The sequence below is a fragment of the Aedes albopictus genome, chromosome 3 (assembly GCF_035046485.1).
Source record: "Aedes albopictus strain Foshan chromosome 3, AalbF5, whole genome shotgun sequence".
NCBI lineage: Eukaryota > Metazoa > Arthropoda > Insecta > Diptera > Culicidae > Aedes > Aedes albopictus.
This window is the reverse complement of record NC_085138.1, coordinates 13,064,300-13,084,823: the sequence shown is the minus strand read 5'-3', so window position 1 is coordinate 13,084,823 and position 20,524 is coordinate 13,064,300. Positions and strand designations below refer to the sequence as shown.

General features: G+C 42.0%; 2 protein-coding genes across 2 annotated transcripts in view; both read left to right on the top strand.

The window, feature by feature from the left end:
• Positions 1–20,524, top strand: part of LOC109421805 (nuclear pore complex protein Nup88) — a 250,163-nt gene that overhangs the window by 216,916 nt on the left and 12,723 nt on the right. Inside the window, exon 3 of the mRNA XM_029876835.2 lies at positions 17,127–17,252. Coding sequence (XP_029732695.1) covers positions 17,127–17,252 — 126 coding nt within the window. The remainder of the gene's footprint in view (positions 1–17,126; positions 17,253–20,524) is intronic.
• LOC109421806 (inactive hydroxysteroid dehydrogenase-like protein 1) lies at positions 952–2,113 on the top strand. Its single transcript, XM_019696357.3, has 4 exons — positions 952–1,137; positions 1,206–1,439; positions 1,510–1,955; positions 2,013–2,113. Exons 1-4 carry the CDS (start codon positions 996–998, stop codon positions 2,094–2,096), a joined length of 906 nt encoding a protein of 301 aa, XP_019551902.2. The 5' UTR covers positions 952–995; the 3' UTR covers positions 2,097–2,113.

Here is a 20,524-nt window from a genome sequence, read left to right as displayed (position 1 = left end):
CCATGCACAGCACGTGCAATAAACCCCGGCAACTCAACAGCACCCATCGGCTGAAAAGCTAAGATGCTTGATCACCTGCTGCAAGTTTGTTTCGATTATTCAAATCAAGATATGTATCATCAAACATACCTAACCAGCATATCGAACAAAAAGAAGCTGGTCATCTACTTACGAATGTGTGTTCGGAATGGAAATGGAAAATGGATGATAGCTCAGCGCTCATAATGGGTGCTTCGGCCTACCTTACGTGGGAAGCATATACAATAAGTGCATCCGTACCAGCCTGCAGCGCATCTACCTGCCGCTACAGCGAGAGAGAATATCAAGCGTAACAAAGGCAATGGGGATATAATTACTATTGTGAACATTTTTTAGTGTTTCATTGAATCAATGTATTTTTTTTTTCAATAAGCATTAACGAGATTTTAGCCCTAGGCTAGTTCATCTCGGGACCCACGGTTTACTTCCCTTCTGAAGGAAGAACTCACATTTTGTGAGTTTGTCGGGAGTGGGATTCGATCCCAGGTCCTCGGCGTGATAGTCTAACCATCACACCAGGTCCGCTCCACGGAATCAATGTAGACTACAAAACAGGTTTTATAATGTTATATTAGAGTAGGTATACCCAAACGTAAGGCACAAGGACAAACTATCGTATGACCATAGTACATATAAACAATTTTGGTTACAGAATTATTTCCGGATTCATCTCCGGATAGTAAATTTTTAATAATACAAGTATGTTGTCCTTCTCATAGAAGTTGGAAAAAGTGCAAAGTATATATGTAGATCCATTCAGAAAGTTATACCACAATTCTATCTATCACGTTAGAGTCGAAAACGAAAAAACGAGCGACTGTGAGAGGCCTACACCGCTATTACATTCCGTTTGAAGTTATAGCAGCGTACTCTCTCTCAAGTGTGTGAACCTGGCGTCGCACTAGCTTTACGTATCAGTTTCAATACATCAGCGTGGCGAGCCGTTTCGTGCGACAATGTTCTGGGAGATCGGAGTCTTCGCAGCTCTGCTGTGGTGCTACAACAGTTTTCTGGAATCACTTTTATTGATTCTATGGGGAACCATTCGAAGTGTTGTATTTCGGGAAAAGCTGTCCGTACGATATGGGCCTTGGGCTGGTAAGTGTCAACCCTTTGAACTACCCTGTCAACATTCCATTGTAACACGTGCGTTTGTTTTGCTGCAGTCGTTACCGGCGCAACGGACGGAATTGGCAAGTGCTATGCGGAGCAGTTAGCAAGCAAGGGGCTCAAAGTAATGCTTATCTCTCGCACCGAGTCCAAGCTGATAAAGGTAGCCAAAGAAATATCGCAAAAGTACGGCGTCGAAACTCGATGGATTGCGGTGGATTTCTCGGACGGCCCGCGCATCTACGATGACTTGCGCGAAAAACTGGCTTCGATCGAAATTGGAGTACTGGGTTAGTAGTCAATGTGATGCATGTAAATAGTTGACCGTTTCTAACAATTACTTCTCAACGCAATTTACAGTCAATAATGTCGGCTTTCTGCCGGAGCTGAGCTCGTTCGTTCAGAACACCGAATCGGATCTGTTGACCTTGATCAATTTGAACATACTGGCAACGACGATGCTGACGCGGCTGGTGCTACCGGCAATGAAGAGTCGCCGCAGGGGCATCGTAGTCAATATCGCTTCCAGCTCGGGCTACACTCCCATTCCGTACATGACGGCCTACAGTGCGTCGAAGTCGTTCGTGATTAGCTTCAGTTTGGCACTGAATCATGAACTGCGGGGTAGCGGGGTCGAGTGCCAAGTGGTTTCCCCATCGGTAGTGCGGACAAACTTGTCTCAACATTACAATGATGCCGTTCCGTGGTACGTGCTCGTGTTGGCGCCGGAACAGGTGGCGAAATTTGGCGTATTTACCATTGGGAAAACGACGCACACCTGCGGTCATTGGCTGCACTGCTTACAGGTTTGTGGGGTGGAGAGGAAATACTTCGAATTTCGTCTTACATATTTTCTTTTTCAGATAATTTGGTGGTCATTCGTTCCGATGAGTGTGGCTTTGCGGATTGGTGGTCGTTTGTTTGTAAAAGATACAAATAAAAAGTAATAGTTCTCGAATATCAACATACATAATCATCCTATTTCGAACATGAAAGAATTACCGTAAAATGGGGTGTTAAGGGACGGAAAAAATTTTCGTCCCCATTAATTCATGGGTTCTCCTTCTTGAAACTTTCAGGAAAAGCAGTCCGATCATTGTCTTGCTGCCTGCTATGCATATAGATTACAAAATTTGACGATTTTTTGGAGAAATTGAAGATATTTAAGAAAATGTTGATTTGATTGATTTGTCTTTATTAAAGAGAATTTACATTTAAGAAAATGTGTGATTTTTTATATTGAAATGTTTTATATGCAAGCATCATTAGATGGCCCAGGGAGTAAACTGTGTATTCAATACTGATATTTCTACTCTGGAACACCGCTGATAGGTCGTATTCTAGATTCTGAGATATTTTAGCACCCATGAGTCATCTTCATAAATACTTTCTTTTGCAAGAGTTAGTGGCAGTCTGGTTTACATAATATATGAAACAAGTGAGCATATTCCAGATTTTCAAAAAGCTGTCAAATCATTAATAATATTTAAATAAGAAAAAAGACGGAAAATCTATTTTGAAGAATACGCCTTCGTTAAAACATAACAAAACACCTAAAGAACACAAAATTCTGTAAAGAGGGGACTACTGCGGCATTAAGTTTAAGCCTTTGGCCAATTTTCTAATTATATGTATCAATCTTACACTGGTTTCTTAAGATCTATATTTTATTAGTTGATTTTATCATCCATAGCAAATGTTGGGATGTCTATGACCCAAAATGAAATCCGTAATACGTCATTCAGAATAGTAACTGCTATACAATCAATCAATCGCCTCAAAATTTCATGATACAAATAAAAAAGTTATATGAGAAATTTCGAAATGTTCAAAAACCACCGTAGTTAGATCAAGTATTTTACCTTAGTTCCGTTTGAAATGAGTTGTAGAACACCTTACGAGTACTCACATATTTTTCCTAATAATATTTCTGACCTCACAAATGAATGTTCCAATGGTAGCGAAATTGAGAAAAAGCAATGCCGTTCTATTTTTTATGTCTAGTGTCCAGTTAAAAACGTATTTTCATGAGTGGTAATCCTTATAGTATGCGTTTATTTCCACCACACATTTGAAGCGAATTTAAAATAAGTTATTCAATTTTTATACGGTTTGGCGATTTGTCAAAGTAGTGTGTGAAGATGAATCCCTTAACACCCCATTTTACGGTACTACTTTTCCCAATCCCCATCGCTTTTTCTGCTAAACAATTAATTAACAACCTGCTAATTCTCTATGCAATGCTCTTATTATTATTTCAAATTCTAACATAAAATCCCACAACAAAATAAACCTAAATTCTGGCATGAAAACAAATATTTGAAGAACATTCCGATAGCAACTTGACGATCCATGAAATATTTGATGAATTTCTGGAAAAACCCGCATTTTGAACTCAGATACAGATAGCATACAGATACAGAATCACCTGAAAGCGTGGGAAGCGCTCACGCAAATCTACGATAAAAATAAGTATACGGTCTTCCCGAGCAGAAGAGAATATCAATAAAATAATATAATATGTTATTTTGGCATAATAACTGCATAATGGAATCAAATTTTTATGCTATTAACATATCTTATTATGTTATAAACTTGTCTGTCATAAGCGGCAAAATAACATAAATCATAACAAAAAAAAACGTTCTTGGAAGACCAATTTAATAACTTGTTTTGTTAGACTCAATAACAACTTAATAACAATGTATCATGCAGTGAATTTGAAAACTTGTTATTGTTGTGTTATAGTTCATCACATAGTTGTACATTTTCAATAAAAGAACTATAATAAAACTTGGTATACAACAAAGTATAATATTGAAATGTTATTTAGTGGATAAATCTCAATAACTTGATCATAACAAAATAAGATTGCCCAACAAAACATGTTATAAAAAAGTAATAATTTGATAAGTTATTAATAACAAATTATGATATAAAATCAGGCTATGTGATTCTGTTGTTTTGAATTTGATATTATCCTCTGCTCGAGTTCGCTCTCATTCGTGAATTCATGGAATAGTCAGCGGTCAGGAAGCCTGCGAAAGTTCGTCACTACTTCCGCTGAGGTTGAGTGTTAACAAAACACGCTAGGAGAGGAATACAACACACGAGGTCGATGGCTCATTCAACTGCTACTGGAAAAAAAATGACAAAAAAAAGTTGGTTACTTTGGGCGTAGCAAATCATCGACGAAGAGAATCCATCATTCGACGACTTCCTGAATTTTCTTAATAACTGGTGCGATGCCTAAGAAACTTGCCCGACGTTTACGAGGAAGTCAACAATGGAAGCCGTCAAAACAGTGACCGAGAAGAAGGGGAAAAGTACGCGAAATGATCCAATGAGCATTCGTTATTTGAGTATGATGACTCGAAGAAGACGGGCATCGCACACCGCGAAGTTTTGTGAATCGAAATTAGTCTATTGGAATGGTGACTGTTGTAAGCAGCGCCATCACACACTGCTGGATGAACTTTGAAAAGGCGAAGAAAAAGCCAGTACAAAATAGTGAAACAGAACAACAAGAGAGCGGATCCGTCATCAATTCGATGGTGCCACAGTTTCCGCTGGTAGTGCATCAGAAAGGCGCGTCATCGTACGATTATCGTCCGACGATTGGAAGCCAGCTCTCCAAAATTGGACAATATTCCACTTTTTTCAGCTAACTGTAAGGACCGGAGATGCGGAACCGACTCCGCATGAAGGAAATAGAAGTCAAGAAGGAGTTCTTTAGTCAAAAGTATGAGTTGCTCAAGCAGATGGAAGATGAAGACGATCTAGAGTGGCGGCGCAGTAAAGTAAACGAGAAAACTAAGCGTGAAAAGCCGGAAAAGTGGTTGGTCAAATATCCCAATGGCGTTGTAGCGACAGGCGGAACGAAATCGGAAGATATTGTGCTAGAAGATGCAACAATTCGTCAACAAGAACATACCGCGCAGAGTACATTCACGTTAAACAGGATAATTGAAAAGACACCAGCTCTGGCAGCCGTAGTCGGTCAGTACTCAATCCCAGCAGTAGTCGCAGAGCAATGGAATAGTTCGCTCTTGGGAGCAACGATACTAACGCCAAACGACATGGACATCACAGTTGGGAATCAAGTCATGTGACATCCGAAGGAAACCTCATCCATGTAAGAGGAAACGTACCATCGCCAATACAGCCGTGTAGCAGAAAAGTTAACAGCGGAATCCATTCGGGCGTAACTACGTTTCCAAAGCAATCACATAAGCAAATTCTGTCGTGGGTCTTAAACAAGAACATTGGTTAACGAAGCGTGTAAACCGATAACGGATATCCATTAGGAGTGCATCCGGTATCGTCTACGTTATCGGAGATCAACGGACCTTACTTCGGATCACAGTTCCGTCACAATTAAGGCAATACTTTTTCGTCGTCGGTGAACACGTCGGGGAGACAATCATTACCTTGTGGTTCAGTTCTCTCCTCCAGGCATCATTACACCACAACAGCCGCCGGCACAACAGTTCAACCCGGGGTTTAGTTTAGCTCCCCGATAGTAGCTCCATCAGTAGCAGTTCCATCGGCGGAGACCCGAGAGAATGCAAATGTGAGGATCTCAACATCAGAACAAAGTTCTTCAGAACCTGGAACGTTTTTCGTTGTCCCACTTTCAGCACGGTCGTTTGCACCACGAAGTACAACTTCGTATACACCATTTGAACAACGAAAACCTGCAACGTCAGACTGGCCCAATCGCATCGCAAATTGCAGCTCGCCAGGTTATTTCTCGTGATCTACCAACGTTTTTGGGCAATCCAGAAGACTGGTCTATCTTCTTCAGTGTACTCCAAAACTCTACGGACACGTGCGGGTACAGCGATGCCGAAAACCTTGCACGATTGTAGCGATGTTTGTGAGGTGCAGCACTGGAGGCAGTACCGACTTCTTCTTGCCAATCAGTACCAAACGCAATCGAGACTCTCCACAAGTCATCTCATCATTTCCAAGCAGGACACCACCTAGGGTAACCAATATATTTTGGACCCCCTGGGTCGTATTATCATAATTTTCACAGATTTAATGAAAAGATGTCGAAAATTTTTAGAATTATTCGCTAAATTCAGTGAAGAGAATTGTCAGACAAAAGAGGCACAAAACAAGCAACAAAGAAGGTGCGACGATTACTCCTTATCCCTACTGGTAACAGATAATGACATGATCTCGAAATTTTTTGTTGCAGACAAAACGGAAGCTGAATTTGTTGCGTACTTTTCAACTCGTGAATAATCAATTATTACTAATCCAAAGTCGAAACTGTTTGATGATAGAGCTTCACCAGAGTTGCAGTGTTTACCGACTCGAAGTTACCGTTCGAAAATCTCAATGCAAGGCTTAAAAATCTCTAAACTCGTGGTGTACGATGTTAATCCCATTATTTTCAAGTTGGGACAAACTTATGTCGCATGGGTTTGTTTGTCGCAACAAATACAGGTTACGACATTGTCATTATTGTTGCACGATGGTTGAATATTGATTCACTGGCTAAATTAGATTGCTCTTCGCAAGCAGCAATCAATTCCTCACTGGAATTATCATTATTTGCCTTGAAATTATTGTTTGTTAATCTCGTCATCCGTGGTGCTGGGGCATGTGGTGCTGGGGAAACTTGCAGATGTAAACAAAAACTTTTATCATTCTATCGCATTAAATTCGCAAAATTCGTCTAATCAGCCTTTGTCAATCAAGTAATTAGAATGTGATCCAGCATATCCAAGTGGCAGATTCTTCCAAAGTAGTTTTAAGTGGGTTTAAACACCGGGTGTCCAAAATACATATATACTTAAGAGGGTCCAAAATAAATTGGGGTGTCCAAAATAGTGAAAACTGATGCTTCAAAAATCAGTTATTTTCATCAAATTTTCAGCCAGAAATGACCTTGTGGGTATTTTTGACGGACAGGTGAGGCTTTTACGGTCATACCAATATCATCATTATGAGTAACACCCTCCGAATCTGTTTGATGTTAGCTTAAATTCAAACTAATATCCTCTAGGGGTCCAAAATTCGACCGTTACCCTAGTGAATCCTATGTTGCTGCAGGAACTAATGTGAATACTACCTAAGTCATTGAAGTTACAGTGGGGAGCCTATGTAAATCTCACCACCTTCAATGAATTCATGGTGGAGACGGTTGATCTTGCCTCTGATCTCACAGCAAACGAAGATGTTCCATGTGGACAGGACAGAAGCAACAGAAAGAAGAGCGAAGCAGACGCAAGGAGAAACTCTATCCACTCTCACGAAGAAGTTGGCCAACTGAGAAGATACAAGATTTGGAACTGAATGAACAAGCCAAGCTATGTTCGAACTGCGGCATAAGTGGACAACAGATTCTACAATGTATCAATTTCAAAGCAATGAGCGAGAAGGACCGGTGGAAGGCGATTCGACAGAGCAATCTTTGCCGCAGTTGTCTCTCGCCACATTTTAAGTGGCCATGTAGAACCAAGAAAGAATGCGGAAAGGATGGATGTACTAGCAGACATCACTGGCTGCTTCACGAACCACAGAAGATACAACAACAAAATGCAGCTACTACGGCAACAAGTTCAAGTGGCAGTACTCCAGTTGCTCCTCAAAACCATCACTTCGATTCGATCAGTCATATTCTCTCTTCCGCTACGTGCCAATTACCGTTTATGGAAACGGGAAGCAGATTGATATCTTTGCAGTTCTAGACGAAGGATCAAAAGGCCGTTCACACCAAAATCCGGACACATAAAAATATTCTAGAAGATCATCAGCATCTTTTTGCTCCATACTTTTCAATTCATATTATAGACATATGTGATGCCCAACACAACAGATTATAGATTTATATGGATTTGATTCCAAGCTGCTGCACGCACTTCGTAAACTTGTCGATTTTCTTCATAGCAGTATGTCACTTAAGCCCAGTTTCGTGTTCGAAAGGAATCGCTCAAGAAATTTCTTGGGTGATTCCTGGCAGAAACTTTCTACGGTGACTGCTATTTGAACTGTCATTTCTTCGCAACTGCGTACTGCGATCGAAGAAAAGACGGTTTCTTGAGCAATTCAAGCAAGGAATTTCCCATGCATCAAGATAGGCTGAGAAATTCCTTCTGAACTGCAAACAGCCCTTTAGAATGAAATTATTGGATCGTTGACCTCTCCACTGCTTTTTGAGGTCTTCCTTCAACATAGACCAGTATGTTTCAATTGATCGCAGCTGTGGAAGGTTTGGTGGATAAACAATCCTTGATTACATAAGTAACGTTTTTTTTATCGTACCAAGGGATAGTATATTTAACGTATTGGCAGCTGGCCAAATCCAACCAGAACAAGGTTGCATTTTTTTTTCGAAAACGTAAGAGACGCTTTCGGAGGCATTCTTCTCGGAATAGCGCCTACTGTTGAGCAAGTACACTTACACCATTCGAAACCACTCAGTAATCGTACATTACACGAATCTATGAAACTTTTTTTTCCTTGTGTAAGAAAGCGTATCAGGTATCAGAAGGCCGGCTCCAGAGGCACGTTATCCTCCATTTGGGACATTTGTGCCATCGCCAAAATAACAGCCTATTTCATCATCTACCTGAGGGAAAAGGAAGGAAAAAGGATTTGGATGGGGATAGGGACAGGTAGGGAAATAGGAAAAATACCCTGGAAGAGGGTACTAACGCACAAGCGTACCACAATGGGTTCAAACAGCGCCCTGAAAAGGGCACTGTAATAACGCATAAAGCGAAAGAGAGCCTATAGCTCTTTACCACAGCGGGTTAAGAACAACAGAATATCCTGAAGATTCAGGTTTCTGAAGTCAGTTTCACTTAATAAGTGTTTACCGAATACTCGGAAACGCAGTTGCGCGAAAACTGGACAGTTACATATCAAATGATACGAAGTTCCATAATCGGATTCACAGCTATCACAGGCAAATGAATCAGCTTGCTGAATATTCGCCATGTGATAGCTGAGTCGGCAGTGGCCAGTCAATGCTTTGACCAGCATGCTGCAATTCTGCTTAGACAGATTAGTTAGATACTTCGCCACCCGTAGAGATGGCTCAGCACTATACAATTTGGTTTGACGACATGACTCCAAACTATTCCAATATTGTCTGTGTTGAGTGACAGCCCAGGTGTGAATCTGAAGCTTAATCCAACACTTCGATATCGGAATAGCTGGCTCAGGGCCAATGAAGTCATGTGATGCTCCAGAGCGAGCTAACTCATCAGCCAATTCATTTCCAGCGATGGAAGAATGACCAGGTACCCATAGAAGGTGAACAGCGTTTGCTGAATTCAGCTCCTCGATTTGAGTTCGACAAGCGATAACTATCTTCGACCTGGAGTTGGCCGAAGCAAGTGCTTTAATAGCAGCCTGGCTATCTGAACAGAAGTATATTACTTTGCCCATTACGTGCTGCTGAAGTGCTGATTGCACTCCGCACATAAGAGCAAAGATTTCGGCCTGAAAAACGGTACAGTGTCTACCAAGTGAATAAGACTGATACAGCCTTAGCTCACGAGAATAAACACCAGCACCTGCTCGACCTTCGAGAAGGGAGCCATCAGTGTAACATACGATGCCGTCTGAAATACTTCTTTCCAGATAACCAGATGTCCACTCTTCCCGGGAAGGGAATTTCGTGGAAAATGTCCTATATGGAAAATTACAAGCAATTGTAAGATCACTTGGAGCAAGGACAATTTTGTCCCAATTCACCAAAAGTGGAAACAACGAGGTGTGTGTTGAACTGCGGTTCACAGGAGTTTCCTCTAGTAGACCGAGTACCCGTAACCGGTAAGTGCAAGAAAGGGCTTCTTGTTTGAGATGAATGTGTAGTGGGGCAACGTCAAAGAGAACTTCTAGCGCTGCCGTAGGAGTTGAAGAGAACGCTCCAGACATCGCCATTAAGCACATCCTTTGGAGATGGCCTAATTTTGATTGGACCGTTCTCACTTCACCCTTTTGCCACCACACAAGACATCCATAAGCCAATATTGGCCGAACCACAGTTGTGTAAATCCATTTGATATACTTGGGTTTTAGACCCCAAGTTGTACCAAAAGTACGCCGGCATTGCCCGAAGGCCATACAAGCTTTCTTGATTCTGAACTCAATGTGAGGTGTCCAGGAAAGCTTGGAATCAAGAATGACTCCAACGTAAGGACTGTTCAATTTATAAAACGGACAACTTGCTTGAGCGATATCTTTTTTATTTTTCAATAAAATAATTATCGGTTTTTTGCATAACTTTCTATAGCTATTCTCAAATGTAGGAAAAATATAACATTAAGCAAAATGTTCTTTATTGTGTAACTGAAGCGGTTTTCGTGAAACATCAATAAAAACCCATTTCTTAAAATTCGATATAACTTTCCACATACTTAACATTCCCATTTTCATAAAGTTTTTAATGTATTGGAATCTCATACTATTCTATTAAAAGTAAAGCTCAATAGTTGGTCAGTAATAATGCACCAAGCATTCTCCAGCTTGATATAGTGAGTTGTCTTGTTTTCATAGAAATTATTAAAAAATGTTCATTTAAGTCCTGTGTTGCAATACCATCACGGATTCGGCTAAAAATTTGTCTAGAGCCTAGTAGAATATTGCTCTCTGAATAATGCAGAAGAAAAATTTACTTTTAATTGCATTTTTCATCAAAAATTTTATCCATAAAGATGGTCATACTAAAAAACATCATTCTTTTTGCTCCATTGATGCAGATTTTCGACTCTAGCGAATCTTGTTATTATTTATTTTCAACAAAGTTGGTCCTATGTTTTTTGTATACCTTATATATTAATAATCGGATGCAAAGTTTTTATTTCCAACATCATTGTTATGCAGAATTTGCATTAGGTGGCTTTGATATTTGGAAGAACCTTCAGAGAACGAAACTGTTTTGGTTACTGTGTCTGTAATGGCGCACAGTAACCAAACCAGCAATGCTATTAAGAAGCAGTTTTCTGAATTTTAAACCACATTATTCCCACTTTCGACTGGATGCATAAAAAAATTGATTATTTAATATGTTCAAGCCCCTTTTGCTTTACAATTGAATTTTATTCAAAAAATCGAATCCAACTTGAGACTTTAATATCTCAACACTCAATTTTCCAATTGAGTTTAAATTTTGCCAGAATGTTCATTACGCATGCTGCTGCAGCATGGCACATACTTTTCTGGTATTAAAAACGATATACCATATGTCAACAGTAATTTTATATATATTTTCAATTTTCAGCAATCGAAAAATTTACCTCATTTAACATCTGGCCGATTTTCTATAAAATAAAACTATTTTTATTCGATTAAAAAATTATTACTATAATGAATGATGGTGTACTGAACAACGAAGCAAGGGTGGTTAAATTTGAACTACGCGTTTTGTTTTTATAGCCTTACAAAGTTGTCCGTTTTATAAATTGAACAGTCCTTACTTTACCTGTTCAGTCACATCGATTTCAGAATCAAAGAGACGCAAAGGTCGAACGCCATTACGGTTTCGCCTTTCCTTGAAAAGAACAATAGATGTTTTACTCGGATTAACCGAAAGGCCATATTGGCGACACCAACCCTCAACTACCTGAAGGGCGTTTTGCATCAGGTCGAAAAGGGTGCTGATGCACATACCAACTAACAATGTTAGGTAGTCGTCGGCAAAACCATAAGTAGGAAAACCGCTATTATTGAGTTGCCTCAATAGCGTATCTGCTACGAGATTCCACAAAAGCGGTGATAAGACTCCCCCTTGGGGGCATCCACAAACACTCAATTTCCTAATCCCTGCTAGACGCAATGTCGAGAAGAGATATCGGTTTTTGAGCATTTGGTGAATCCAATTGGAAATCATTGGAGATATACCATGACTCCGTGCGGCTTCCAATATGGCATCGAAAGGCACGTTGTCAAAGGCACCCTCGATATCTAAGAAAACACCCAAACAAGATTGCTTTTGAGCGAATGCTTTCTCGATATCGTAAACAACCTTGTGTAAAAGAGTCACAGTGGACTTACCAGATTGGTAGGCATGTTGGTTCACATGAAGAGGCACGTTGGCCAGATGAACATCACGGATATGATGATCCACAATGCGTTCTAAGCATTTCAGAAGAAAAGAGGTCAAACTGATAGGTCTGAAACTCTTTGCTTCTTCATACGACGCACGACCCACTTTCGGTATAAACTTTACAGTAATATCCCTCCAGGATTTGGGAATATACCTTGTAGCAAAACTGCAAACAAGTAGTTTTTTCAAAACATGTTTGAAATAATCAAATCCCTTCTGAAGCAAAATAGGATAAATCCCATCTGCCCCAGGAGATTTGAAAGGAGCAAAGCTATTAAGAACCCACTCAATCGATTCTATAGTTACAATACTCCGAGCCGAAGCTAAAGAATCATAACTACAAGAAAAGACATCAGGATCATCCGAAGATGTAATATCCACACATCCAGGGAAGTGTGTGCTGAATAAGCATTCCAGAACTTCCTCATCAGAGGAAGTCAGATCGCCATTTGGCAAACGAAGTTCGTTCACCCGGAAATCCTTAGATTTCGCAAGGATTTTGTTTAACCGACTGACTTCACTCAAGCTGGAAACATTTGTACAAAGGTTTTTCCAGCCGGATCGTTCAGCAGACCGGAGAGCTTTCCTGTAGGCCTTGCGAGCCGACCTGAAAGCCTCCGAACCAGCCGAACGTCGTCTGTTCCAACTCTTTCTACATTGTTTCCTGAGTTTCGCCAGATCAGAGTTCCACCAAGGGGTTCCTCTTGTGATCTTCACAGACCGTAGAGGGCATGCTTCTTCAAAAGCTTCCATGATGAAGATCGTTGTAGTATCAACGGCATCATCTAAATCACTTGGAGTGTCAATGGATGGTGAATATCCATGAAATTTGGCTGCAACCAAATCAGTATAAAGATCCCAGTTTGTTGACCGAGGATTCCTGAAACGCAATGTTTGCGAAGTAACATTTAAATGTTCAAAAAAGATATAGCGATGGTCAGATAAAGATTCTTCATCTGACACATGCCAATTGGTCAGCTCGTGACTAATTCTGCTAGAGCAAAGCGTTATATCTAACACTTCCTCTCTAGCAGATACCATGAAGGTTGGGCGGTTGCCTATGTGAAGTAATGCAAGATCTGTACTACTTAAGTACTCCATCAAACTGGAGCCTCTCAAGTTAATGTCTGAGCTGCCCCAGATGATATGGTGAGCATTAGCATCACTGCCAACAATTAGCGGAAGGCCTTTTGAAGTACAGTATGCGATGACTTGTTTGAAAGCATCCGTAGGGGATGGTTCATCATGCGGTAAATAAACCGAACAATAGACGTATTTCCTGTTGAGGTTTCCAACAGATACATCAATTGTGATAGCACATACATCTCTGGTGGTTCGCTCAAAGATGAGTGTAGCAACTATAGCGTTGTTGACAAGCACACAGGCTCGAGGCATGTCACGCGAGTTTGCCATTTCATGTTTACTGAAAGTAGCAAACACCGGGTTCACAAGGTTTCCTAGATATAAATTCCCCTTACGGAAGTAAGGTTCTTGGACCAAGGCCACTTGGGCTGTACCATTTTGCATAAGTCTGCAAAGATTGATCGTTGCTGTTCTTTTATGCTGAAGATTGATCTGAGCTATCCTAACCGTAGCCACTACCCAAACTAGGTAAGATTGAACTCTTCGCAACAGCAGCACAACAAAGAACAGCAACAATAAAACCAAATCGGTATCGATTGGAAAACGCCAAAGGCGAGGATACACAGAATACACTGTGTAAATCGCATAATGCGAAACCATATAGGTGAAAATTTAAACTAATTAACAACATCTTCATAATCCCGCCCTTATTTAGCCTCAAGTGAGACTAAAGAAGGGCAGCTGATTGTCTCGGAGAAACACAAGGTCCACTGCACCATTGCTCCGGTTAGCGCAGTAAGGGCTACATACTGTGGAGGGCGCCCTGGTACTCCACAGGCTCCGTTAGCGGTTAGGTTTTTATTAGACCCCCCTAGCCATTCATTCCTAGGCACGGTAAGCATAAAGCCGCATCACACCATGAATTAGGGGTCACCTGTTGGTGGATTCTTACCACCGGAACAGGCGGTCCGTAGTGTTATTCTTAGCCAATTGAGACAATCGCTACCGACACTACACAGCTATCTAGGCTGATCGAGAAAAGAAGTTAATATTGATGATCAACTTCATACGGACTCGAACAGCCGTCAAGAAAGCGTAGTCTCAGTGAACTGAACGCAGAAAAGGTCAAAAGTGAGTATCAGTTATTAGAGCAGACAATGGTGCGAAAAGGAAGTCGATTCGAAGCCAGCCTACTTTGGAAGGCTAAAAACACTTCGCTTCCAAGTAGAATCCCATCCACGAACGGTAGAAGGAATCATCAAAAACCACTACGTGGATGATTTTCTTGACAGCGTGGACACAGAAGGAGAAGCATAAGCAGCGGCGATCGAACTACACACTAATTGTGTGCACCCTATAGCGTACGTCAATCGATTCTTGTTGGCACTCAAGGCGGACAACGAGAATCTCAACCTTGGGCTTTCGCCGAACGAAACCTACGATGCCAAGATGCAGCTGGCCAAAGCTGCACAGTACGCCGCATAAAGGCTGGAACTGCACCTGTTGCAGAAGGGTAACGAGTTCCAACCGAAGCATAAGTTTTCTGCCCTTCAACCTTTCTTGACACATCAAACACACGGTCAGCCTCCCAGTCAACCGCAAGGTGACCGAGTTATATATGCGAGACATTCATCTGGACAATCTTCATGCAAGAGCCAGTCTACTAGCAGCGACTGTCAATCAACAGTACTGGGTGGTAGGACTGATGACGCGACTCAAAGGGATCGCTGTCTTCCCTTTGAGTCGCACGCAACTAGTACATCCTTGGACAATATGACAGACAGTAGCCTTCAGTCCTACCACCCAGTACTGTTGATACAAGTCATGGAAAGCCTGCCTGTGCCTGGAGTAACGAGTTCCGGAGATATTTTGGCCCAAATTTTTTGGGGAATCTGCAAAGTGACTAGAGTTTAAATTATGGTTACATATATTGCGCATTACGTTCGCCACTACACTGCGCACTCTGTCTTTATAAGTGCGAAAACGTAAATAAAAGTGCGCGATTGCATCAAATCGAATTGTTGCCTTCAAGGCAGCATCCATTTTTTACGTAACGCTAAAAACTATGATTCATACGGCGAAGTAGATTCCTATGTCAACCATCAGTTTCTGCCGTCTATTTCCATAGACATAATAATATTTTTATGTGAAAATTTTAGGAAAAATCGGTAAAATAGGGAACTGGAACCATCTCAGCAGGGGTCCTATTTTGGACACTTTTCTGCTATAACTCAGCCGATTCTGAACCAATTGGCTTTTTAAGCGATGTTGAGATAATTCCATATTCTGAATCTGCACGCCAAACTGAGCCGAAATCCAAATTTTCATGAATTTTGGAGCCCGGGAACCTATTTAAAAATCAATGTTAAGTTTGTATGGGAGCGATTTGTCGAATCACCCCTCGTCGGATTTTGTACTGGGCGGAGCTATCAAGCAGTTGCCCAGCTGTCAAAAGGTGATTTGAATAAATCGTTTTGAAATTGATTTTAGGTATCAAAACAAAGTTCTAAAAATCTGGAAAAAATCATAGAGGATTAGAAAAAGGTGCTCTTTTGTTTAAAAATATAAAATCTGGAACGCGATGACATACGTATAGTATCTAGCCGTGTACAAAATTTCAAGTCAATTGGTTTGAAATTGACTGAGTTATAGCGAAGAGTGCCCAAAATACCGGCCACTGCCCAAGTGCTTCGCTACCCTATGTGTTTTGAGATAATGATTCCAAACTTTTTCTCTGGAGCCTACAACGTATAGGACTATTTTAGAGCAGTTCGTACTACTAAATCCGGTTTTGCGTCTATATTTAAAACCTCAGCTACGCGTCTCCACTAAATGTACAAGCGATGTTCGGTTGCTGAAAAAGCGGCCTCGGATTGTGAGATCCAAGGCAAACAATCCGCATCTGTACTAACGTAGCTAGCAGCATGCATAAGCCTTATTTTCTCCCGTTCCACGAGGACGACGGAAAAGCAAACACCGTCATCGGTATATTAGAGGCGCCACCGAAAAGGATTGCGGCCGCATAAGAGTGCGCTCGCAGCACTAGTGCTTATAGATTTTTATTTACATTTAAATTTATAAATTAATTTCACGAAAATGCAAAATACATGTCGGAACTTTCGGAGGGTGAAAGTTTTCGATTTATTTGCTTTCGAGGTCGGTGGGGACCCGTAGGAAGGGGGGACAGCTTGCGATAGGCTTCCGCCATCAGTGACAACTACCACGAAACCAACCAACCAACAAACCAACAACGCAAAGGAAAAAGGATTTGTTTGTCAAGCCGCGAATAAGTTCATAATTTCAGCTTCGCGTACCGATGTTCGAGTGCGAATGAAGATAGCATTGGATTGGTAGGTACAAGCATGTGTTGTGTGTGTACATACTAAATCCTTTGATAATGAGACCTTTTTAGGCTGGCTTAGGGTAAACACACGTTTGAGAGTTAAAACAAAACTCTTCTGTTCTCATTATAGAACATGGTTTTAAATTATGAAGTTTCCCTCGTCGCGTCCCCAAAAAAATCAGTTGGATTTGTTAAAAAATACTTCATGTGCCAAACTATGAACTGCCATATCTTTTTGTTTATCAATTATTATTAAAAAAAAAACTTCAGAATGGCCAATGCAGGTATACGTACCCTATGTTCTAGGCATAGCGCCATCTTGCTGAATATCTCCGCGTTTATTGCTTCGGCTATATAGGCCGTTCTATGTAAATACTACATTTTTTAGAAGCATTCTCATACAAGAGAAAATATAAATAAAATCCATCCATTTTATTATTATTCTTGCTAACGCGTACCTTAATTTGCTTCTCATTTCAGCTCATACAACCTGGACGAACACCTATTCACCGAGAATCCTAATCTTGAGATCCTGCAAATCCGCTGGCATCCAGCATCACCGACTGATTCCCACATTTTGGCTCTTCTGTCGGACAACTCGATCCGGTACGTACCTATAACATAACCATTCTCTCCACAGTTGTATGTTCTGTTAATTTATAAGACACGTCCCGGAATGCCCCGCTAGTCCCAATCGCCACAGTGATAACCTAATAGAATACACCGTCCTCGTACGGAACACACTCTTCAGTAGAGAGGTCCAACGCCCAGTCGAAAGCGATTTCGGCTTGTTTGCATTAGGAAAGCCTACAAAACACTATCAACCAGCAGCTACCTAGTCAGCCATTCTCGCACCAGGGCGAGCTGTGGATCCTTTTTCTCATTATTCCCCTTCGTCGTTTTCTAGTCTGTCACGCTTGACCTAACCTCAAAAACCCGTCCAACCGCGGTCAACATCACCTCCATCGTCGCCGTGTCATCACCGTGTTGTGGCTGGCGAGCGGGATCTTCACTTCGGTCGTCGGTGTCATTTGTGCCCTCGCCTTTTTCAATAACCCGTCTAGTCGGTGGCGGCTAGTCGGCCGCTGGCCGAAACCCAACAACCATATATTAGGCCGCGACAAGAACAACGTCGTCAAGTGGTTTGTTCGCACAAGCGAGTACCGAATCATCGTCGCCCCCGAAAAAGCAATAATAATCAACTCAAGCTCAAAATCCTCACACCGGTATAGCAGTGCACAGTAGCACGGTGTTGTCGAAATCGAGTTTATTGAAAATTAGTATCAGGTGAAAAAATGTTAACTCTAGAATGGATTCCTCAATTCCTTAAAGCCAGGTTGCCCATTCAGGAATCATTGGAGATATTTGTAATCATGTGCGAATCCATTCGAAGTTTTCACGTTCCAAGAATCAGCCATTTGTCCTTAATTCGTTGCTGGTTGCCTCAACCCGGGTTGTAAGTCCCTCCAACAACTCTCCGACAAGATCGCACCGTTAGGGTCACTTGAGTCAGCCGTCTGTAACTCTCAGCTCCACGACTAGTTGCACCGCGTTCGTTATAAGCCCACGCCGATTGGAAACCTCTACGTTGACCGTAAGTTCCAACACCTGCTAATAATGATGTTATAAGACTCACAAAAACCGGATTCGTCCTACAAACGAGGAACCTGGGCACCCGGGAACCCCTACCCGGACTGTAAGACCCAACCTCCAGCCCGAAGCCCTCGCCAGGTTTTAGTCCTGCAGGACCTGGAGATCCTACAGGATATCCTGTCCCTGTATCAAGCTTCAACAGTGTGGATTAATTGAATTCACCGAGGTAGTTACTGATGATACATCAGAGTCAAACAGAATTTACTCAAGTTGCCTCGGGTATTACCTCAGAATTATTGTCGAAGCTGACAGTGCGGAACACCGACCTACCTATAATTCGAATTACATGGTCATGGCCACTATTGGTTGCACCACTATACCTGCCCATTGGAAAGCTGCCAAATCTAAAGAAAATGATGGACCAGATTCTCCAAAAGTTTCCCGAACCTACAGTGATCCTTGGTAACGTCAACAGTCTCCATAGAGTATGGGTATCAGGTATCAAACCTCCGGAGATCTGTATTTGGCAGTGCAGCCAACAAGCACAGACTTTCGATTCTGAATGACGGCTTAAATAGCTGTGAACGGATAAATTGCAGAAACAAGGTCAACATAGTGGAATCGGTCATAGACGTCACTCTTCTAGACCTTCTAAAATGTGCCTGCCAATATTGGTCTCCCTAACTGACAGTGATGCCCCTGGTACTTTTAGAAGGCCGAAGGGGAAATTTGATTAGGCCGCCTTAGTCAACACTCTCCACAGCCAACACATCAGACCTAACCAATAACCAATTCTAGCCCGGGCCGAAGCGCTCTTTACTGGTACAACAAAACAACTGAATTGGAAGAAAGCTACGTACGAAACAACTGCCGGCAGATTATCCGAGAGGTGTAGGACGCGTCCTGGACCTCTTTCCGAGATCAGATTAATAACGACCAGTCTTTGTCTAAGCTTTAAAAGTGATTGAATGCTCTGCAAATAGGAAACTCTGAAAAAAGGGAACACCACAACCACATATGCGGCAACAATTGCTGACACTATCCGATCTTTTTGGTGATACTACATCGGTCAACGGATATACTGGGATGGGTAACAAAATGTCGAATGCAATAACGTCGAAAAGTGTGTATGTGTTCGCAGATCAGTGTAAAGTGTTTTTGAGATGTTATGTGAATTTAAAACGTGTTTTTAGTACAGTTAGTGTTCGTATGCGTTTCTCCGTCAGTATGTTGTAAGGGAAGAGTAGGATAGCACAGACTGGCGCTTGAGCCGTAGCTATTTAGCACTGTAGTTGGAGGAAATCCCAATGCAGAACCCGTAGCTTCCGGGAAGGTAAGCCCAGCTCCCTGGGATAGTGGGTTGGTGTCAGGCCCTGCGAGCCAGCCGTAAAAAAGACTAGCACCGGAAAATCCACAAGAGAAGAATGCGAACCGATACCAATGGCGACGACCACAGCGACGAAAAGGGACTTGCGATTGGAAGCTCGGTACATGGAACTGCAGATCTCTCAACTTCATCGGGAGCATCCGCATACTCGCCGATCTACTGAAGGACCGCGGTGCGAACGTTTAGAGGTAATCATACCATCTACCAGAGCTGCGGCAACACACGCGAGCTTCTTCTTCTTCTTTATGGCTCTACGTCCCCAATCGGACTTAGCCTGCCTCGCTTCAACTTAGTGTTCTTTGAGCACTTCCACAGTTATTAATTGAAGGGCTTTCTTTGCCTGCCATTGCATGAATTTGTATATTGTGAGGCAAGGGCAATGATACACTATGCCCAGGGAGTCGAGAAAATTTTCCCGACCGGAACGGGAATCGAACCCGCCGTCTCCGGATTGGCGATCCATAGCCTTAAACACTAGGCTAACTGGAGACACGCGAGCTGGGAACAGCTTTTATAGTGATGGGCGACATGCAGAGGTGCGTGATCGGTTGGTGACCGATCGACGAAAGAATGTGCAGGTTGAGGATCAAGGGCCGATTCTTTAACATTAGCCTAATAAACGTGCACAGCCCTCACTCCGGAAGCACTGATGATGACAAAGACGCATTTTACGCGCGGCTCGAACACGAGTACGACCGCTGCCCAAACCACGACGTCAAGATCATCATAGGGGATCTAAACGCTCAGGTAGACCAGGAGGAGGAATTCAGACCGACGATTGGAAAGTTCAGCGCCCACCAGCTGACGAACGAAAATGGCCTACGCCTCATCGATTTCGCAGCCTCTAAGAACATGGCCATTCGTAGCACCTTCTTCCAGCACAGCCTCCCGTATCGTT